General features: G+C 41.8%; 1 protein-coding gene across 3 annotated transcripts in view; it reads right to left on the reverse strand.

Moving 5' to 3' along the window:
• Positions 1-23,489, reverse strand: part of CHD1 (chromodomain helicase DNA binding protein 1) — a 46,129-nt gene extending 22,640 nt beyond the window's left edge. The window contains exons 1-22 of one of the 3 annotated variants that reach the window (XM_069962964.1): positions 23,215-23,489; positions 19,893-20,052; positions 19,097-19,289; positions 18,845-18,976; positions 16,885-16,955; positions 16,025-16,189; positions 13,334-13,584; positions 11,664-11,889; positions 11,399-11,499; positions 10,323-10,501; positions 9,085-9,212; positions 8,418-8,634; positions 6,935-7,024; positions 5,063-5,253; positions 4,621-4,809; positions 4,054-4,216; positions 2,548-2,700; positions 2,390-2,461; positions 2,089-2,238; positions 468-616; positions 268-364; positions 87-182 (exon numbers count right to left, since the gene is read on the reverse strand). In XM_069962964.1, coding sequence (XP_069819065.1) covers positions 87-182; positions 268-364; positions 468-616; positions 2,089-2,238; positions 2,390-2,461; positions 2,548-2,700; positions 4,054-4,216; positions 4,621-4,809; positions 5,063-5,253; positions 6,935-7,024; positions 8,418-8,634; positions 9,085-9,212; positions 10,323-10,501; positions 11,399-11,499; positions 11,664-11,889; positions 13,334-13,584; positions 16,025-16,189; positions 16,885-16,955; positions 18,845-18,976; positions 19,097-19,289; positions 19,893-19,939 — 3,060 coding nt within the window. In that variant the 5' untranslated portion in view covers positions 19,940-20,052; positions 23,215-23,489. Of the gene's footprint in view, positions 1-86; positions 183-267; positions 365-467; positions 617-2,088; positions 2,239-2,389; positions 2,462-2,547; positions 2,701-4,053; positions 4,217-4,620; positions 4,810-5,062; positions 5,254-6,934; positions 7,025-8,417; positions 8,635-9,084; positions 9,213-10,322; positions 10,502-11,398; positions 11,500-11,663; positions 11,890-13,333; positions 13,585-16,024; positions 16,190-16,884; positions 16,956-18,844; positions 18,977-19,096; positions 19,290-19,892; positions 20,053-23,113 lie in introns of all 3 variants that reach the window. The other 2 variants (XM_069962963.1, XM_069962965.1) reach the window with 2 other exon arrangements.
• Between the last annotated feature and the right edge of the window lie 87 nt (positions 23,490-23,576).

Raw genomic sequence — 23,576 nt, forward strand, 5'->3', positions numbered from 1 at the left:
TTCTATCGAGCAAGGTATTAATTGTCCCTGAGGGCTACTGACTTACAATGGAGAATTACAGCTGGTAAGAATTTAATATAAAATACCTTAAACTGTGAAAGTAATTCATCGCCCACAGTTAATGGTCCACCTTCATTTTCACGGGTCTCTGCTCTTTTTAGGATTTCATCAATATCCATTTCCTTGATACAACGTAAGATACAGTGTTAATATGTTAAATTGAATAGGATGTTCCATTCTACTACTCGTGTGTACATCTACACTCACCTGAGGTTCTTCCTCTTCTCCTTCTGGTTCCTTGAAAAGCTCTTCAGCCCCAAACTTCAAAATAGCAGCAAGTTCTTCTTTATTAAAAGGCGTAGAGCTTCAGTGGAAGAAGGGACAATATGTTTTACTCAATTTAAGCACATGCAGACAAGAAAAGGGACCTTAAAATAACTGATAGACCTCACATCACACTGTCATACCTAGATGGTGTTGATCCAGTGTGTAAAACAGTCTTGCCAGTGGTGTCCATTCTTTGAATTACAAGGTGATCCAGCACCATCTTTTTCTTTGCCCTTTCAATAATATCTTCCTCTACAGAACTTTTGGTGACAAGGCGATATATGTTCACCTTAAAGCAGATGTGAGAAGCTGGTGAGTATTACATAAACACTGTAAATAAAACTTCAGCCTTGCTTAAGGCCCTATTACACTGGACGATTATCGTGCGAAAAATCGTTACATCGTTCGAATTTAAACGATAATCGTCTTGTGTAATTGCAGGCAACAATCGAAAAATCATTCATATGTCGTTGATTTAGATCTGAACCTAAAATTATCGTTAATTGTTTGCTGTAATTCCGCGTTCAAGTTCCGCATTTTTTCACTAGTCGTTCAGTGTAATAGCACATTGCCCATTGTTTCCCTGAGATCAGAAGGAGAAAACGATCGCAATAACGATCGTATCTAACGACCATCGTTCTGTGTAATATGAACGATTTCAGGTTAACGATAAACAATCTTGTTTGCGATCGTTTATTGTTAGTCATTAATCGTTAAAAATCGCTCCGTGTAATAGGACCCTTAGGTTCAATATTACACAACTCATGGACAAGAGTGGGGCTTATTGTGAAAGGTTTTCATCCTAAAGTCGTACAAACCACTTCATTACTGGTAATTAAAAAATATGTGTTTTATGATAACCGATTACAGAAGCACCAAAAATGGCTTCAATGGTGCACAGTCTTATCTGTAGTATGTTGAGAATGTAAAAAGGTACAGGACTAAATCCAGCACTTTGTCCACGTGATAACACTTCTTGTCAATGCTACTCATTTAATCTTCTCGTTGGGACAGTGTGCAGGCTCTAAGTAGCTTATTTATGGAAGAAAAAAAACTTTCCATACAGTTCCATAGAGTGCCACCATGTGTGACCTAAAGAACACTTGGTTACCGGACCTTGTGCCTGTGCTGCGCCGCATCACTAGGCTCCCATACACAGTCAGATGCCATTTTCTCCCAGCTGTGAGGTACGTCATGACCCAGCTGCCCTGTCACTAAAGCGTGGGGTTTAGCCCAATGCAGTCACGATTGGTGACTGCAATGGTATCCCACCCCACTCACTGACTGGCTGAGTGGGCATTTGACAGCTGGGTAATGATGAAGCAGCAGGAGAAAACGTGCAGGCTGTCAGTGGGGTCCAGGAGCCAATCCCCAGAGCGAAATGATTTTTTTGCCTCCCCCACCCCATCGGCCTTCTCCTTTAAGGGTCAAACACTGTACTTAAAGGAAGCTAACTTCAGTTGGAATGGATGTAAGAGTTTTTTCTGCCCCTTTCTGGAAATTATCTACTTATCTGCATAATTTTTCCCATTGCAGTTTGTAGGATTCCATATGCCAATTTGGATGTCTCCTCAAGTAGACAGACTGTTCTCCCTAGCTCCAGGTTAAATATTGGTGGATGTTCATATGCATGCACCCCTATCTGGATGACTAGGTTTATTCAGTCTGCCAGTAAAGAAGGTATTGCAAACAAGATAACTTTAAAAATGAGAAGTGAGAAGGAAAAAAAAAAAAAAAAAAAAAACAGAGAAGAAGCATTACTTGTTTCTTTTGTCCTATTCGATGAGCTCTTGCTTGGGCCTGAAGGTCATTTTGTGGATTCCAGTCAGAATCAAAGATGACTACCGTATCAGCGGAGGCAAGGTTTATTCCAAGACCACCAGCACGTGTGGAGAGCAGAAAGCAAAAGTCCTGTTCGAAAGACGACAAAACATATGTTTGACTTTTTTTTACTCAAGCTACATGGAAGAGAAACTATGAGAAATGAGGGGGGGGGGGGGGGGGGGCAGGACACAAACATATTCATTCTACTAGTTCACGGTTACTGAAAACCAATAGTTACCTCTGACCCGTCTGCATTAAAATGGTCAAGTGCTTGCTTTCTTATTTCTCCTTTGATGGACCCGTCTAATCTCTAAAAATGGAGCATATTACAAGTGTTAGAAAGGAAAACAACATTGCCATATAATACTTGTAAGAACCCTAAGCTCCAACACTCACCTGAAAGGGAAACTGTCGAGCCTTTAAATAATCCGCCAGGATGTCCAGCATCCGAACCATTTGAGAAAATATCAAGACTCTATTACCCCGTTCTCTCAGACGCACTAACAACTTGTCCAGAAGAATGAGTTTACCGCTACTCCGTATTAAGTGCTTAAGAGAAGGAAAAAAAAAAAGGTTACACAAAAGCTTATTAATTCTAACAGATTAATTCCTATATTAAAAACTCATCTTTAAAATACACAGTAGAACCAGATTTACAGAAAACAGCACTTCTGACCTGCACTTCTGAATCTTAGCAGCTGAGCGAGAGAAAAATGGCTGCCAGAAGGCAGGCCTGGGGCATAGAATAATGTGCGGTGTCTTTTCTTAACAGCTTTTCAGGAGATCAACTACAGCTACTGGTAAGCCAATGGTATAAAGGCCCTTATGGGTCTCCAAAATAGTGGAGTCCAACTAGGTGTAATTGTGGGGTTGGGTGTTGTTCTCTAGTGAAAATGTTTTTGCATTTTTCCCCTCTCTTTTTAGAAAGAATAATTTAAAACAAGTCTATGGACATGCAACAAATCAATGTGTTTACTGTAGGAAGACATCCGGTATTAGAAAAACATGGCCTCTTTCTACCAAAAACAGCCATACACGTCAATTCCCAGCAATGGAACTAAGCTACCATTCAGGCCATAACCCATGTTTTTTATCTTTAGTAGATAGCACCCCCCTCAAGGGTTGGTATTAAAGTCACACTGTCACCCCCTTTCTGCATTCTGATATCTCTACACAGGTGTAAAGGGTAAATTTAGCGTTTTACATACCTTATTTGATATCATGTCTCGACGTCAGTGAACTAGCCAGACCTTCCCTCCGGGAAGGAACAACCAAGCCAAAGGCGTTCTCCAGTCAAGGAAACCACCTCAGCAAGGTATCCATCCACGGTTTTTGCCCCTCATCACTGTGGAGTAGGTTTCTGGCTAGTGGGAGCAATGACTAGTAAGTGCATGCAAAAGGACGCTGGTTGACCTCAGGGAGATCAACCAAAACACCGCAGAGACACCATCCCAGGGGGCAATGTTCTAGAATACACTGTAGTTGAGACACGTGATGGTGTCTCTGCAGTGTTTTGGTTGATCTCCCTCCCTAAGGTCAACCAGCGTCCTCTTATTTTATATCATGTCATGGTGCTTGTTCAAGTAAAAAGTGATCTTTTATCAACTGCAGATTGTGTTAAGAATGTGGCATTAGCGCCACTTAGCCCTGCCCACAACACCACAGTTGGCCCCGCCCTCTTGACAAGCACCATGACGTATGATACAAAATAAGGTATGAAAACTGCTAAATTTACCCTTTACACCTGTGTAGAGATGTCAGAATGCAAAAAGGGTGTGACAGTGTCACTTTAAGGCTTCCTAGGATTATATAAAAGCGGACAGAACTACATCACATATGCCAAAAACAGGGCCAATCTTACACTTTTTTTGCAGGCTTCCGATTGTAGGCAGTGCGGCTTACCTGTAAAGCTTCTTGTCTGTTATAGAATTCATTATCTTCAGGCGGCTTGATGAGGTAGCAATGGTTACAACACTTTTTAAGCTCCATCATGATGTTTAAAAACCCTGAGGTACTTCCTTTCGACCCTTTGCTCAAAGCCTTGTAATTCCGTGTTAAGATCCACCTGAGAAAGTGCAGCAATAAACATGACTATACACTTCAGGGATCACATACTCATATTCAATACACTATGAAACGCAGCCTAAATCTATGGGTTTACATATAGTCATTTTCACATGGAGCTTAAAGTAAACTTGCGGAAATGCATTATGGTTTTAGCATCTGATGCGGCATAGAACCGGGAAAAATGGTTGAACAATGAGGTGCTGACTCGGGAGATGGACACAATTTATTGGCGCGCGCACACACACACTAGCATTTGCTTAACATATGTTTTAATCCCTTTCAACAGAATTAAACATATATAAAAATGCAGCATGAACCCAGCCTTATTATGGGTTAACATACGAGTAGTATTCATAAAAGTCAAAAGAGTTGCTTTAAAGCACCCACTGCATGAATACTTACTTATAGTACTGTTTCTGCAAAGCGCTCATCTCAACCCTCAAAATTTGTTCCACTTTAGCTGGTAAAGATTTTTCCACATCTTTCTTTACTCTTCTTAGAAGGAATGGCTCAAGTTCTTTGTGAAGACTGGCATAGCCATACTCTTTGCCTTTACCATGTTCCTCTTCGAAGTCTTCCCAGGAGGAGAACCTATTATAAATATATATACACAAACATATCTGAGATTGTTCTACAGCAGATAAATAGTATGCCAAATATGCAGGAGCTTCAAGTTATAAGGTGTTTAGGCCAAATAAAGGTTTTCCAGTGGGAAAATGGCCACCTTATGGTGCATAAGAAAAAAGAACACTGGTCCATAATTACTGGGCCTGATGTCAGGTTTAGTAAATGACCGCCACTAAGTTTCTCTCATCCTTTATTTCGTATTATTTAAAATTCTTACTTTTCTGGCATGATGAAGTGAAGCAAAGACCATAACTCTTTGAGGGAATTCTGCAGGGGCGTTCCAGTGATGAGAAGACGATGATTAGACTTGAAGTCTATCAGGGTCTTGTACAGCAGGGAATCATCGTTTTTCAGCCGATGAGCTTCATCAACTCCTATAAAAGCCCAGTTAACACCACCTAGAAAACACTGAGGAAACAATGTTAATGTATATTAATACCTGTAACTAGGACTGTGGCTAAGTAGCCAATTTTAAGCAATTCAGTGTAGAAGCCAATGCACCTAAAGTCATTTTTTTTTTTTAGTAGTTTTTTGCCTCCCATGGCATTAAAACCCGCCATACTTAACCCCTCCCTGTTGTGTATGACTGCTCCTGCAGACATCCTGCTTTCCATTCAGCTATGTGATTGGCTGAACGAGACATCAGCGAAAGCCACCAAAGTGGGAAGAGATGGGCCAAGTATGGTTTGTTTATTGTGTTATGCTGAGGGGAGGCTATAGGCAAAGTTTTAGTTTCCCCCCGACAACCTCTTCACACATTCATGTTTTAAACTAGTAATGAATACAAAGTCAGGAACCGATCATAAGTGGAGGACGGATAAGAAAAAACTGAAGATTGCCATACACTTTCAATAACTGACAGCTGAACGACTGTCTGGCCAACAGATCTCTCTTGTCCAGCCCATACACAGGATTGTTCAGCGTGGCCGAACAATTCTGTGTTCTTTATGGGGAGGGTTAAGAATGCTCTCCCTGCAGCTTACCGCTCTGAGAACAAAGGGGACAGAAGACAGTACAGATAATAGTGTAAAGTGTAAGGGGACCTTTAGACTTCTTACATTTTCAAATACATTACTGGCTTTGTATTCAATAATTACAAATAAAAACCTGAATATGTGAAAACACCCTAAGAATAGTAAAGGGGAATGGCTTTCATTTCAAAGGGAAACTTAGACAAATCTAACCTGCTGATATGATGTCACTTTTTTGCACAGGGCGTTGAGGTAGTCGCACCCCCAGTGCTTTAAACCGCGTGATTATCCTAAAGCTATAACTACTAAATATACAGAAACTGCGCTGAGGATGAAGGTAAGTGGAGATACAAGAAGGTTACATTCATCTAACCTGCTGATAGTTCCCTTTAATCTGGGGGGGGGGGGGGGGGTTAATATATATTTTAAGTCTACAGTATAACAGAACCCAGAGGGCAAACATCTGTTTTGGTGACAAACTGGGATGGATGGCAATGATTTAGAACTAAAGTAACCAACAGAGAATTCCTTTTTCAAAATGGCTTAATGCAACAATTATGGTTTAGTTAATGTCACAGTACCATACATGGGCTAGAAAACACTCAGCTGGTTGTTTGACATTTTGATAATGTGATCAACCGTACAGAAGTCAGCATGCCCTATATCAGCGCTCCCTAAATAAGTGTAATTATAATGCTTTCAGTCTAATGCTTTAGAGTTATGGTGGTTAAATGTGTTTATTAGATACTGGACATTGCTAACCATACTCTCGCCTTGTGTTACTTCGCTGAGTGTGCAGCGAGCCAGCAAGGTAACACAGCAGGACCAGAATATAGAATTGTGTGGGAAAAAATTCTGTAACACATGTAAATGTTTTACATTTCAGCTCATTCTGGTTTCCCTACAGACAATAGCCGTCACTGATTAGGGCAGCCCACTGGACTCCTAAACCAGACTGAGCAAAATTGAATGATGTTATTGTGGAACTTTTGACAAATCAGCTCTTCATGCTGCGTGTATCTTGGACAGCATTTTAAATGCAACAGGTTTACTATAAGATTATTAGGTATGCCAAATCTTGAAAAAGTGTAAAACTTTTGGTAGAAAGTTTAACTTACTTTGTCCTTCAGAAGGATTTCATATGTTGTTAATATAATATTGAACTTTAATCGCTTTGTCTGTGGGTGCATCCACTCGTGTGTCCTGATCTGAAACAAAGAAATCTTGTTAAGGCAGCAAGCCACACGTCAGTATAACAAAAACTCTTGACTGTTATATTTAGGAACGATTACAGGAAAGATTAAAGGGAACCTGTCACATGGTGTGCCAGGGCAGAGCCCACCCGACCCCCCGTGGAGCCCTGAATACTTACTCTTTCCAGGAAGACCCGCTCCACCGGTACAGAGATATCGCCTTCGGAATCTGAGCGTGCGCTGTATGCTAATTACCAGAGATGAGTCCGACGTCCATAGAAACCGACTGGAGCCGTCATTTTCTATGGGCGTTGGACTCACCTGGTGAGCCGCGCGCACATCTTCCGACGGCGATATCTCCGTCCCGGTACAGAGTCCAGGAGCGGGTCTTCAAGGAAAGAATAAGTATCCAGGGCTCCACGAAGGTCGGTGGGCTCTGCCCTTGCACACCGCGTGACAGGTTCCCTTTAAGCAAAGATCAAAAAGACACACGCCAGCAAATTTAGCAGCAAGTGATTTTAAAGGCTAGTTATATTCAATAATTCCATGTAAATCCTGCACCCAATTTATTCCTTTCTATTTAAAAAAAAGATATGGTACATAAGGATATACAGACTGATGATAGTACGCTCCAACTCATAAGCTAAGATTATTAGATCGGCAGGGGTCCAACTCTCTGCTTTAAAGGAGGTGTCTACAATACAAAGACAGCACCAGTTCACAGCTTGTGTATAGTATTACAACTTAGCTACAGTGAAGTAAATGGAGGCAAGTTTTAATTCCATATATAACCTGAGGACAGGGGTGATGCTGTTTTCTCTAATCTTGATCAATGCCTTTAGATGGGAAGTGGCACTTACATGAGCGATGCAACCTCTCCATGGTTTACCAGCACTTGTATCGGCCAATCTATATTAACTGTCCTGCAGTGTTTGCTAGAGCAGTGCTTCTCAATTCCAGTCCTCAGGCCTACAGGTCATGTTTTGAGGATATCCCATACAAAGAATACCAGTGATAATTCCTGATGCACTAAGTATAATTGTATCAACTGTGAAATACTAAGGAAATCCTCAAAACATGACATGTTGGTGAGGCCTGAGGACTGGAATTGAGAAGCACTGCGCTAGAGCAGAACCAGGCTTCAAGACATTGCAAGTACACAGCAGTAAGGCAATGCACAAATGAGAGCTGGTAAACATTGAAGAGGCTGTGATTCTTATATGGGCTCCAGACCCCTTCAAACAGCTGATATGAGGGGGGTTTATAGGTGTTGGACCTGTAGATTTTATAAGGCTGGATAACCCCTGTAAATCACCTGTAACTTGTACTGAAGATGAGGCGATCAAACTCTTGTCAACTTAACACCTCATTAACAAAATCACTGATAGTATTATCACATGTAGCTTACCACATTTCTACTATTAATGTCCCCCAGGTACATCACAGCATTCATTAAGGGAGCCCAATTCTGAATTTCTCTTTGCCAAGAGGTTAACGTAGATAGGGGAACCACAATCAGAAATGGTCCATAAAGTTGATGTTCATGGAACAAATAATTCAAAAAAGAAATAGTCTGAATTGTTTTTCCCAATCCCATTTCATCTGCCAGGATACAACTGTTTCCTCTAGAGAAGAAAGACAACAACACAATTTCAATCAGAAGTATGCATGCTTGCAACTGCAGAATTGTATCAATAAAGGTTTTGGGGGACAGCTATCTTCTATCTTATAGTATTATTATCTTTGCTGCCTTCAGTGACCAATCAAATCTTAGATTTCATTTATCATACTACTTGGTAATATAAAAGTTGAGCTGTGATTGGTCATTAAAGGCAAAGAGACATTTTGATAAATCCACCCCTTGTGTCTTTACCAAGTATTCTCATGAGCGCTAAAAATGTTAGACCAATTCAAAAAGTCTAGAGAAAAGGTGACAAAACCAGCACCAGAACTGCACTCAATGTGTGAACTGGGTCTAAAAGGCAGCTAGTGCAATCTGTATCCAAAAAAGCCATTTCAGCAGATACTTTTCCTACATTTATAAAAGTATCATTAAATAAAGCGGCAGCTCTTACTTGCACCAGGAGTGTGCCAGCCAGTTTAGCCCATTTAATTGATAGTCTCTTAACTCCAGTGCATCGCTCCCTCCAATATAGGTTGGCTGCTTCTTCAGAGCTACGAACCTCGGCCTCTGTTTTAGGACCTATAATAACACAACAGTTGTCATGATCTAACATATAGTGCACATAGTAAAATGTGACAGAAATCACTCAGTCCATTATAATAGGAATTAGATCTGTGCAAACGTAATCATACATATGGCGTAAAAATGTGAGAACTATTGGGCAATAATACTATATATATATATCTATCTATCTATCACATATATGATATACATTTAAAACTTTTTTAGAAGTGAAAATTAAAAAGGTAAACAAGTTTTTTCCCTGGATTTCCTTAAAAAAACAACTTTACCTGCAATTCCATCACTGCTGCACTGCAATGTCACGTACATTACACACTGGGTTCATCAGTAACATGGAATATACGCAAGAGACCGTCGAGGCCAAAGACTGACTGCAGTATTATATATGAGAAATGTTGGTGACAAACTATACTAAACACGTGACTTTTTTTTTTTTTTTTTTTTTTTTTTTTAAAGGGTTATACTTCACCCTCCAGCCTTATAGATATGTTGAATGAAACTAATAGTCCTTTACATTGCTAGAGATATATTTTTCAGGTTAACAAATACATTTTTTTTAACTATACTCCTGAACACTTTAAAGTGGTTAAAATATATAGATGTCTGTATAAACTAAAGAGGTTTTCCCATGTGTCAGCACAGAACCAGGAACTAGATACATGGATACCTGATGAGTGTCGCAATGGCAGTGAATCGCTGAGGTGAATTAATCTGTCAAACAATCCTGTCCCCTATTAAAAACTATGCTAGACAGAAATATGAGCACAATATACATGCATGGCTCATACCTGCTGAGGACCCTTTATGAGGTTTAAAATGCTGTCACGAAGTAGATAAAGTTATTTTAAAAAAATACATGTTCCAATTCTCTTATGCAAAAATAATCATATCAGAAGGTAATTATCTGTAGGCACCACCCCCATCACTGTCCTTGGATCAGAAGGATAACTTGTTTGAAGGCATGAACCATCCCCACAGATTTTCTGCATAGGGATAATATGGAAGCCAAGTGTTGTTCCCTCTGTTAAGAATAAGCCAATCAACGGCAAATCGCATGAGCAAATAAGTGTACTGAATTTTTTGACGAGCATACTGCATTGCTCTTACCTTACATTCCTTAAAGGGAATGGTTTTGGACTGATTCCTACTGAAGTATTCATCGATGTGTGCCTGAAATTTTTTAGCAATAAGTGCACCATCTTCCCAACTGCATTCTGAATACGGAAGCCCCTGCCACTTGCAAAAATAATCGGGGTATCCTGCTGCAGATTTCTGATTGGAATGAGCTGAGAAAAGAAATAAAATATGTAAGCAAGTATTTCAAGCTTAAAATGCAAACACAGCTGTTCTGTTATGGAAAAAAAAAACAATCAAAACACTGGTATTACTAAAGTTCACAAAGGACGTAGTGGTTTAACAGATAGCATTACTAATTTATATTACAGTACTTCAACTGTGCTTTACAAATGGTGGAAAGTCAAGCATAAAGTAAAAAGTGCAAAAGGTGTCATTTTAAAATTACATTTAATAAAATGGGGGAGGAGGACAGGAGAGCCTTTTTTATCAGAGTATAAAAGCTTAGGCGCTGTTCACATCTGCAGTGCTAGACCTTTTATATGTCAGACTTCTATTATGATTCATTATGTTTGATGTTTTTGCTTGTTTGTCGGTGGACGGGTGGTCAGGAAATTTCTCATACACCTTATCCCGGCGGTGGATACATCTGACCGAAGTATAAGGTATATGAGGACCTTTACTCTGGTTATCAAACCTCATGCAACAGCCGACAGAGCCTCCAATTCAAATGTGAACAAGGTCTTAGAGTGCCTTTACAAAGAGATTTATCTGACAGAATTTTGAAGCCAAAGTAAGGAATGGATTTGAAAACGGGGGAAATCTCAGTCTTTACTTTAAGACCTGTTCTCTTTTTATAGTCTGTTCCTTGCTTTGGCTTCAGAAATCTGTCAGCTAAATCTGGATTAGTCTGGACAAAAAAAAAAAAAAATAATAATTTGGTGCACTTACATTCACATGAACTCAGTGATAAATTCCACTATGTTTTATGACTCTGGGTTTAATACTATACAGCAAAGCAAGGCTGATGTCACCTTATATACAGACATCTGTGCCAGCCCAATGCATGCCAAAAGGCCACTTTTTTAGGCACCCAGGTAGGTACTGACCTATGATTCTTTCCACAATCTGATACTGTTTATGGAGGTCATCGGTGAGCTCCTGTTGGCAGTTATAATACTCGATATCTTCAGGAGATGCAGATTTCAACCTGTAAAATGTAAAAGGAGAAATCAGTATTATTACTTTGTTATGAAACTCGCAAAAAAAATAAATAAAAACCTGTAATAATTTCGAAGCTCACTAAATGTAGTTTTCTTCCTGCACGTGGCAGTAAGATTCCAGGACATGAGAAAGCACAAGCATGGCCATTACCATCTTTTTTTCTCCTGCTCCTTTTTCTTGTAATTGTCCAGTTTCTTCATTCCTTTGACATTTTGCTGCTTTAGAGTCTCTTCTGTTTCCCAAGTATTATGGATATGAGACCAGCCTTTCCATTTAATTAAATACTGTGTCTCTCCAGCTTCCTTTGTCTCATCAAAGTTGGCATTGGGATCCCCATCAGCCTCAATGGCATAGATTGTTGTGGTGCCGCCAGTAACTGCAAATGAAGAAATATTCAATTACATACTGTAACATAAAAGCCAGAGACAAAGTCCTCATTCACAATTTCAGTAATGTTTTTGGACTGCAAAACCTTCTGCTATTTTTACTCTGTGGTCCGTATAAATTCATCTGTATTTGCATCTGTAATTGCATCTGTTTCTGTAAAATGTGAATAGTACTAATTTGCATGGAATTGATCCGTGTTTTTTTTGCGGACGTCACATCAGTAAAAAACATGGATTCCATAAACCTCAATTGGTAATCTGTACCGCACTCACAATCCACACTAGGACATGTCCTTTATTTTCTTACGGAATGGATTACGGATCAAAATTAAAACGGATTGTGTGAATAGCCCAATATACATCAATGTGCTCTAAGTTGAACTTTAATTACGGATCCGGAAATAACGGACAACTTCACTGAACGTGTGAAAGGCCTTACAGTAGTTCAGAGATGACCATATCATCAATAGTGGTATAGCAGCCAACCAAAATATATATGGTTAAGGCTGTACAGGCCGAGCTAAAGCTTTGGCTGTCCGTGCATGATGGAAATTGTAGTTTTGCAAAAGCTGGAGGGCCAACGGTTCCCCATTTCTGCACTAAACGCACGTTAATCTACTACATTGGCGCCATACACAGAGGCTATTACACAACCCCATGATCGTGCGGCTAGGGCTGCAGAAATAATTGCTAGATTGTATGTGCATCTTTTTCCTTTATAAAGTCACCGGCTCACGTCCTATTACACAAGGATTATAATTAGTTGGCATGACAGAATTTAGTGATCAGCCGATGAGTGTTTCCCTGTTTTTCTGCTAATCGATGGCCCTATTACACGGGTCGATATTTACCTGATTTGAAATGACTGGCCTGTGTAACATTGCCTTAAGCGTACATTGTATACGTTTATCAGGATACTACAATACTAAGAGGTGTATAAGAAACTTCACACTGACCAATTCCAGAGGATAGAAATGAGGCGCACACACATATAAACCTCTTTCCTGATTATGATAAACCATGCAAATGTTAACACGGCTGAACAACAACTTACTGAGCAAGAACATCCAACCAAGCCACAACAACGCTTAAGTACTTCACAAGGGGGCATATGTAGTCTGATATAAGGCCTTGCAAGCCTTTTATGTGTCTTAAAGGGAACATGTCACCAAGACTTAGCTGTCTAATATAACACCATCATGTGATACTGCAGGAATAACTGAGAAGATTGATATATATCTTTTATGCCCATTTGCGGAAACGGGTTAATTAAGTTATAAAAAGGGAACGAGGAGTCATTGGAGTCTTTTTTTTTTTTTTTTTTTAGGAAAGAATATCTATATATATATTTTTGTTAAACTGGGGGCAGCAGCAAACTTCTAGGTCACTGGTTTCATTGTCAAATAACGGAATGAATGTACAAGCAAACTTTACCTCCTTTGCGACCGAACCTTGAATCCATTACTCTTTCAATTGTTTCAAATTCATCTTCTTCAGGCTGCGGCACATCTTCCCCACATACTTCCAACAGGTCATCAGAATCAGTTTTCATTTCCTCATCTTCTTTGTAGCTTACATTTACAGTGGCCTGCCGCCTGGATCCTCTCTTATCAAAGTCCTCATCAGAGGAATCTGCGCCCATTTTCTTCTGACCAATATTCTTCTTCCCATTTTTAGCTTTCGACCTGAAAGAAAATCACTTATTTGGTAAACCTGTAGCAGTATATAAGATCATAATATGCATATCCAACCACAAGTAACATGAAATACTACACTGAAATAGTTGTCATCTTACCTGAAAATACATCTACATTTTTTGGACAAAGGTGCTGTTCATCTAACTAAAACCTGTTTTTGCATCTTTTAAACTGACCTAGGTTATGTTTCTACAGATACGAACTTGGATCAACATAAGATCCTATAAAGATTGAACTCCAGGTGATAGGACTGCAAGAAGTTGGGCATTGCATCTGTAAAGTGGGCAATAAAATGAACCTGTATCTTCTAAAGCCTGACCGTACTGGCAAGTGACAAATCCAGTTCTTTAGGTAATCCAGTTCTTTAGGTAACAGTGAAGGACATGTGACCTGCTAGGGATGGCCCATTCGAACCCCCCCTTTTTGTATTGTATTTATTCACCCCACATTTCCATTATGGAGCAGAAGAGCATCTAGATTGCTAATCCTTTCTGTCTCTATGGGACTGATAGGGATACGATGCAGCGACTCGCACAGATTATCCAAACTGGAGATGGGGGCACAGGACCTCCATTCTCATTGTCATTGTGGGCCCCAGAGATGGAACCCCAGGGGATCATACAGTTCTCCTGTAAATAGGTGACCTATGCTATGACAAGCCCTTTACATGGCTCTACGTATTCTGCTGATAGTTTATCAGGGTTAAAGTGACTCTGTACCCACAATCTTACCCCTCAAAATCACTTGTACCTTTGGATAGCTGCTTTTAATCCAAGATCTGTCCTGGGGTCCGTTCGGCAGGTGATGCTGTTATTTTCCTAAAAAACAACTTTTAAACTTGGGAGCCCATGCCAAACGGGACTATCTGTGCCCTAACTTTGCACCACCCCTCCCGTCCCTCCTTCCCACCATCTTCATCATTAGGAATGCTTCAGGCAAATTGTCTTCTATTCCCCACCTGTTTCAGCCCAGCACATGGGCTGGATCGTTAAGGACCTGTGCAACGTTCAGCATGGAAAAAATGTTCCAGTGGCATTCCTAATGATAAGGAGGGTGGGGAGGAGGGACAGAGGGGTGGTGCAAAGTTAGGGCACAGATACTCCTGTTTGCCACAGGCTGCAAGTTTAAAAGTTGTTTTTTAGGACAATAACTGCATCACCTGCCGAACAGACCGCAGGACAGATCTTGGATTAAAAGCAGCTATGCAAAGGTTGGGGGTTTAGATTTGGGGGCCTCATCCAAACTTCGGTTTTATTTCCTGGACCTCAAAAATCAGTTGTGTCTTGGAGAAACCATTTGTGATGCATTCGTTTATGCAGATCAACAAAAAACAGACAGGGAGTAGAGATGAGCGAACCTCGAGCATGCTCGAGGCCATCCGAACCAGAGCGTTCGGGATTTGATTAGCGGGGACTGCTGAAGTTGGATAAAGCTCTAAGGTTATCTGCAAAACATGGATACAGCCAATGACTATATCCATGTTTTCCACATAGCCTTAGGGCTTTATCCAACTTCAGCAGCCACCGCTAATCAAATGCCAAACGATCGGGTTCGGATCGACTCGAGCATGCTCAAGGTTCGCTCATCTTTAATAGGGATCTAATAAAAGGCCACAGGGTGAAGCCTGCCTAAGGATTGCTAGGCATTGCTTCCGTGAAAAACAAACAACACACTGATGGTGCATCTGTTAAAAACACACCCACTGACTTCTATTGGAGCTTCTATCTTTTTTTAAGAACGGATAAGTGGTCAAAAACAGATCAGTTTTCAAAACAGATGCCACCCAATTAAATAAAAGAGTCCTCGTCTGTCAGCAAATCGGTATCCTGACTCACGGACAGAAAAAAAAAAAAGTGTAGATAAGGCCATATACATTTATTTATATATATATATATATATATATATATATATATATATATATATATATATATATATATATATATATATATAATTTTTCTACCACATAAAGGAAATATATTTGGAAACCGCCATATGTGCAATTCTCTAAAAAAAAACTGGCAAAAAGATAATAACTTATGTCATGTCTAAAGAGCGCACTATAAAGCTTACAGTAAACAAATAATGGAAAGCGGCACACCACATAGGAGATGTAAACAATCACAGAGATGTTTTTCTCATTGCCTTCATCAGGAAGCACAATTTTTACCATAAACAGATATACTACCAAAGCATTTAATAATCATTATGAATCAAGGACATTTAAAATATCTATCTAAAAGAAACTGTCTGCTCCATCCGTGTGCTGATGTATTTTCATTAGGCTGAAAGTGAATTTTGCAATAGAAGATGGTTTACATTTTTTTTATTTCAGATGTAACCAATGTCTGCATGGTAGCCCTGAAGATGACTACATATGCAGACATTACATAACGATAAAAACACACCAACATTAGAGTCTAGCCCTTACCTGTTTTGAGATTTCTTGTTTTTTACTTTATGGCTCGGCTCATAATCAGATTCGCTGTCCCTACTGCTGCTTTTCTGTCTATCCCCCCCTGTGTCGGAATCTGAACTGGAACTGGCCGATGATGAGGCACTATCAGAACCTGAGCTGGACATCTGCCAATCTTCACTGGATATATTGAGAGGGTGGAAATGATGAAAAGTTACAACATGCATGCTTGCCTCACAGACAAAAACCTAAAAATGGGATCCCATTCCCACCCTTCAAATGTCTGTCAAGTAAAACCAAACTCTAAACTAAACACATATACATCTCATACATAGCTGTAGATTTAACAAATCTCCAAAGATTATAAACCAACATATTTTGGACTTTTCTATCACAAGGAAGCGCATGAGGGGATCACATACTATATACCAAAAAGCAGAACAAGACATACACTGCAAGAAGCTGCTACGAATTATCCATAGTAATGCAAGCACAATTGGTGGTTAGGACCAGCAGAACAAAGACTGGGACAGAGAAGCTGCGATACCAGAGAATACATAAACCAGGATCTTTAGACTAGGGACAGCATGGAGAAATACAAACCATAAGACATCAAAGTTGCCTCCCTGCCCATACTGGTGGAGAGATTAAGCCTACCGACATGAAGTAAGCCAGCATTTATCTAACTGGGACAGACTGCAGACACTTTAGAAGGGGAGTGGGACAAGATAAACAAGGACTGAATTTGGAAGTGAACAAACACTTTGGAAAGAGCAATGAAAATAACACCAGCACCAAGAAGCATTGAAATGACAGACAAAGCATCAGCACACATTTACTTTATATGCATCAGCTCATCACAGAACAAAACTTACTCTTTGGCCTTTTTCTTTTTATTATCACTAGAGGAATCCTCATCAGAGTCATCATCACTGCTGGATGAATCCTGAAAAATACAGAAAACGTTGAGCTTGCAGTGATATTTAATGATACCGTCTAGAGATGAGCAAACCGGGTTCGGGTTCGAGTCCATCAGAACCCGAACTTTCGGCATTTGATTAGCTGGGGCTGCTGAACTTGGATAAAGCCTTAAGGCTATGTGGAAAACATGGATATAGTCATTGGCTGTATCAATGTTTTCCAGACAACCTTACAGCTTTATCCAAGTTCAGCAGCCACTGCTAATCAAATGCTGAACAATAGGGTTCGGATGGACTCCAACCCGAACCCAGTTCGCTCATCTCTAATGCCTTCATGCACTGCGCATTAAATATGTGGCCAATACCACCAGTGTCATGGAAGTCTGTGCGGTTTTCTAATTTTTTTTAGTTCTCAGACACTGTTGATGGCCGACATGGACTTGCCTGTCAATGTGCTTTGGGAATGCATACTATCTGCACTGTAAAAACCCAGCCTAAGCAGGCAATCACACATTCCGTGCACAGGTCCATGAATAAGGACAATGTTCTACAGAACGGAATTCACAGTTATAGATGAATGATGGTGCTGGGAGCTCAGAAACTGTTTAAATCTTTGCGCTCCTGTAGTGACTTGACGTTTGAAAGCTTTCATTATGATGCTGGGAATTCCGAATTCTGTTTCATAACACAAGATCCATATTAAAAGGACCATGCACGGAATGCGTGAATGCCTCCTAAGTGTGCTTAAACACACTCTGGATCACCAAAAGCATTGAACTGAGAGCTGTTGATGCGTTATTTGTTCTTAGCTTTGAATACGTTGTATAAAAAACAACCTAACTAGTTACTTTACCTGCTTAGTTGTGTACTTGGCCATAAACATGGTGGCAATTCAACAGACCAAAGTATTGTGCCTCTTCCTAAATTTAAAGGAGAAGTCCTGATTTTTTTTTTTATTAAAGTATTGTATTGCCCCCCAAAAGTTATACAAATCCCCAATATACACTTATTACGGGAAATGCTTATAAGGTGCTTTTTCCCCTGCACTTACTACTGCATCAAGGCTTCACTTCCTGGATAAAATGGTGATGTCACAACCCGACTCCTAGAGCTGTGCGGGCTGTGGCTGCTGGAGAGGATGATGACAGGGGGACACTGAAGGACACAGGGCACTGGAGGGACACTGAGCATCCCTCTGCAATCATCCTCTCTAGCAGCCACAGCCCACACAGCTCTGAGAGTCGGGTCGTGACATCACCATGTTATCCAGGAAGTGAAGCCTTGATGCAGTAGTAAGTGCAGGGAAAAAAGCACTTTATAAGCATTTGTATAACTTTTTGGGGGTAATACAATACTTACAGCTCAGGGCACTGACCAAGAGTTGAACACTTTATGGTTCTTGTGACAGTGGTGGCCTGGACACTAAAATATTTTTGCTTGGTATGTTTCTATTTATCTATACAAGGCTGTAAGCAGTTTTGAGGACACAAACTTACAGATTGCCATTAAGGCCTCATGTGAACAGCTTTTTTACAACTTATTTCAACACTTAAGTCATACAAAGCAGTAATATAGTTTCCACAAACATGTATAGGGTTTTGGTGAACATCTCTCATCTTTACGGAATCTATTTTTATCAGTCATATCCCATGTAAGAAGGAATGACGAGCATGGTCCCTCAGGGTGAACCTATCCAACACACAGTCCGTGTGCTTTCATACAGCCTCTTGAAAATGGTCTGCCATGTGCATGAGGCCTTGTGGTGTCTCTGGGTAAAACTAAAAGAATAAACTAGAAACAGGATGTCTGCAGCAATACCAGGATAAATGAAAGCGTGATGAGGTTTGTAAAATACGTGGGTGAAGATAAAATCCGTACAAAAAAAATTTGAAAATAAATGCTTTAATATACATGCCTCATCTGAGCCACTGTTTGAAGATGCTGGTGGCCTCTGCTGTAACTGCTGCTGTTGTTGTTGTTGTAGTTGCTGTTTTCTTAACATAGCAGATCTCTGTACAGCTAAAATACTGGGGTTAGATTTCCAAAACTGTAAAAACAACAGAGAAAAACATAATATTTACTTAAAATTAAAATTCAATTATTGTTTAAATGTCTTAAAAATAAAAATGGCTTTCAATCATATTTCTATTCCACACTACAATATTACCTCCGCTCCATCCATTCTCAGGGGCTTCGAGTGGACAACTTTCTTTTCTTTAGAGGTGTCAGACTCCGATTCTGACTGGCTCCCCGAGTCTGACCCACTATCAGAGTCACTGCTTCCAGACTGACTACTGCTTCCATCACTGCTGCTCCCTGAGCTGGAACCAGACCCTGATCCAGACTCATCATCTGATCGGCTATAAAAAAAAAAAGGAAGGTGAATATATTATATAGCACAACCAAAGCTGTCTTTAAAAAGATACAAGGCAATTTCAAAGTGGACACAACAAATGTATTAGCTTCTTACACATGGAATATTGTACACCCTAAATCTCACAAAGTATAGGAAAGTTTGATAAAGGGCTCTTCTCTCTCAAAGTGACAGCGTATCACCAGGATATGCCTTCACTTTATGGCTAGTGAGGGCCCTCTGTGACCCCCACATATCATAAAAATATAAGAAACAGCCATCCCTATTCACTTGGCAGCTGTAGTTGTGTGACCATCTGCACTATAGGTGATATGTCAAAATAGAAGAGTGATGAGGGGACAGATGACGTCAGTGGGGAAAGGGGTTTGGCAAGATGGAAAATCACTGCCTGACCCCTTTGTTTTCTGGGGGTTAAGCCACAGTCAATCTGCTCTGACTGCATCTTAACCCTCCTCTCAGTTAGTGAAGGTGTGTGAACACCTTAACCTCTGAGCATCACTGTCCTCCTGTATTTATAAACATATCAGCAAAAAATGTTCACATAACCACAACTCTGTAGTTCTACATAAATGTTTAAAGTAACTCTCACCTTGAATTTCCACTGCTATTGCTTTCCTCATCGCTCTGCCCGTTCATTGTCAAATGTTCACAGGTTTAAAACAAATATATACAAATTCAAGAAGGTGAGCTGGCTGTTAATACTTCAACATTAAGCTTCTTGTTCTTTAAAAACACTAAGAAAAGGTAACCTGCAAAAAAAGAAGAAAAAGAGGTATAACTGTAAAGTAGTGAGTGCATACGCAGTAATGGCCACATCTCTATATGCTGGGGTTACATTACAATTGTGCCATCCATGGCATGTACACATTGGTAAACCGTTACCTGGTGACTGGGTTCTGATTATGTCCAGCATGTAGCCCTGTTTTTACTTGTGTTGTGCAAATTAAATATTTATTCATGTCCTAAAGGTAGTTACTAAATGAGTTTTGGGCCATTAGTCATTGAGGTCTGTGGCCCACCACACACACATACGTTGGATTCCTATTTTGAGGGCATTCCGATAGATAGATAGATAGATAGATAGATAGATAGATAGATGTGCATGCACAATGGAACTATCATAATGTGAAGCCAGCATTAAAATCTCCCTGTCACTTAAACTTTTGAAGGATGACAGACATGTGAAATGTTTTAGTTGCTCAGGGTACGGGTGTTCAGACCCCAACTGATCCCAAGACTGAGGCAGTAAAAGCTCTTGACTAAGCTATTTCCTCACTGTCATGACTGGCACAGCATAGGACGGATTCTATAGTCAGTCTATGCGGCCTAAGGAGTGAGATGGAGAGAGAAGTGCTTAGCCAAGCAATTCTCCTGCCTTATTCTGCTGAGGTACAGTAAGGCCCCATCTGACCATGGGGAATACACAACAAGGCTCCCTTGGCACATACATAGCTATGGCACACAGATATAAAGATATCTTGCCATGAAACACATATATTAGGTTCTATAGGTAGGCTGCATTTGTTTGTTTTTTTCCCCCAAGACATTTGTTTCCAATAACCCTTACATAGAAATAATCCCATTGAATTCTGTAGTTGCATTCCTATACAATTGTGACTGTATGTAAAGCGACTGTATCGTGATCGAGGCGGTAAAATGAACGTGCTATAGTTAACAAGCAATGGCACACTGTAGGGGGATAACACTACATCTAAAACAACCACATAAAGCTAACACTGCCAAACGCCACAAAACTAAAGGGACTAAGATATACAGACAGTACACCACCTTCTTGTTCCGTCATCCACCACCATGTAATGTAAAAGATAGCAGAAATGCCATAACACACACCAATACCGACCAGGTTACTGCAAAGTAAAGTGAAAGCAGAGCCCTGATTGGCTGCTGCTAGCCCCCCCCACCCCCATCAGCCTATATAAGCCGCAGTTGCCTTTGGACTTAGCGGATGATCCAATACTTTTCCCTAGCTGTAACCCTGCACAGTACTGACTACAATGGAAACCATTTTACGTCGGAATAAATCACATAGTAACAAATCATCATCTCTGCATTCTTGTACAACAGCTGACTGACGCCGAGATAGTGGCTTATTCATAAGGAGCGAGAAGTATAGCAAATAAAGGGAAAAGTCTCCCTGAGAACCAGCAGCTGACATGTCACATCCAGAGCGCCCGTCCCTGTCATGTAGCACAGACGTTACTGGAGCTACCAGCATGACATGCAAATACACCATTTCCTGATACACAAGTCTCCGCTTATAGTAAGGACGGCTCTTTCGGGGTTTTACAGACTAAATATAATCCTCCTATATAATACAAAGTAACAGAATGAGCAATCGGTACTGTAAGCGCTATAAAGGGGATCCCTGCATTACCATAGACACAGGGTCTCCTATAATCTGCCCATGGCTGGACAGGTCGGGGTTACACAGCATAAGACACAATGTCATTACAGGTCAGTCAGCAGACAACCTTCCGGACATCTCAGAGACATTCACTGCCATCTCACAGCACCACCACAGTGTAGCCCTGACCTCTGGCTGGGCATGCTCATAGTAAAGGATAGGGATAGGCTGTGGTGATGTCTCCAGGCTCCTGTGCACCAGCGACACCACAGGACTGGTAAGCCATGGCAGCCGGGTCCCAATTCCTCCTGTGATTAGGATGGGGGCACTCCATGTTTCTGGCTGGGGAATAGACTGGGGGATTCCCTGATGGAGACCTCAGCGGTGACAGAGGCGTCACACACAGACCCTGACAGTATATAGGGCACAGTATACGGCTTCTCTATAGAGCACCCCCATTCTAACCACCAAAAACCACTTCATCCAAGGCCAAAATAACCATTTCATGTTCTGCCAGGCGACACTGGATACATTTACCCCCAACACATTAGAAAGAGCCTAATGGCTTCTAGTCGTGAGCGGCCGGCGGCTCCGGTGACAGCTGTCATAGCCGGGCAGCCCCTATGCCGCCATATTACACCCATCTGGCCGGTCAGGAGAGCGGAGCAGTACACTAATACAAGCCTGATAGACAGGAGCGCAGGTGTGAACAGCTCCATGTAATCACAGGAAGAGATGATGGGAGTCATAGTGCTGGGATGTCCAGGACCAGCCCCCCCCTCTCTATATGAGATGCCAGGGAGCCCCCCCCCCCATATAAGATGTCTGCGCCACCCCTTCTATATGAGATGTCTGTGCCCCCTCTATATGAGATGTCCGTGCCCCCCCCAGGCATACACCCAGGGTGCTGTGACACTACAGGATACAGAGGCCCCCCTCTTTATGAGATGTCCGTGCCCCCCTCTATATAAGATGTCCGTGCCCCCCCAGGCATACACCGAGCGTGCTGTAACACTACAGGATACAGGGGCCCCCCTCTTTATGAGATGTCCGTGTCCCCCCCCAGGCATACACCCAGCGTGCTGTGACACTACAGGATACAGGGAGCCCCCCCTCTATATAAGATGTCTGTGCCCCTTCCCCCCCCACCTCTATAGGAGATGTCCGTGCGCCCCCTCTATATAAGATGTCCGTGCCCCCCTCTATATAAGATGTCCGTGCCCCCCTCTATATAAGATGTCCGTGCCCCCCCAGCGTGCTGTGACACTACAGGACAGACGTGCGGCTTCTGGCAGCGTCTGCGCCTGTTTACACATAACATGTCGCAGGAGCAGCCCAGGACACGTATTGCTCAAGCATGAGGCGGGCAGCGGGGCTGGGAGGCCCGGGCCCAGGAGAGGTGACCCGGGGCCTAGTGTCCGCACTGCCCGGAGCGCCGCTCTTACCTCGCCCGGGAGGACATAGGCCGCTAAGTGCGCGCTGCCCCGCGGCCTGGGCCTCCTTCCGGCTCCGGCTCTCCCTCCAATCCCCGCTCAAGGAGAGTTACCGTGTCTTTGTTTACAGGACGCCGGAGCGGGCCGGCCTTGCGCTGCTCGCACCAACACAGAACGGCGACGGTTCCGGAGAGCGCGGGTGTCGGCCTCCTCTCTCCCACCTTCTCCTTATCTCCTGGCAGCCGCCATGACGCCGCCGCCGAGCTCCTCCGAAACTCACGATGGATGGAAACCCCAGGCGTGACGTCACGGGAGCGCTGCAGGGCGCGTAGCTCGGGCCGTAGAATCCACACGAAAACCGCTGGCTCCGCCCCTCACTCGGCAACAGCGTGCTCGACGTCAGCGTCTGGGCGTGGTCTAGCCCGCGATTCTACGTTGGGAAAGGGGAGCAGCGGGTGGGCGGGGTTAGTGTAGG

The sequence above is a fragment of the Dendropsophus ebraccatus genome, chromosome 3 (assembly GCF_027789765.1).
Source record: "Dendropsophus ebraccatus isolate aDenEbr1 chromosome 3, aDenEbr1.pat, whole genome shotgun sequence".
NCBI classification, from domain to species: Eukaryota; Metazoa; Chordata; class Amphibia; order Anura; family Hylidae; genus Dendropsophus; species Dendropsophus ebraccatus.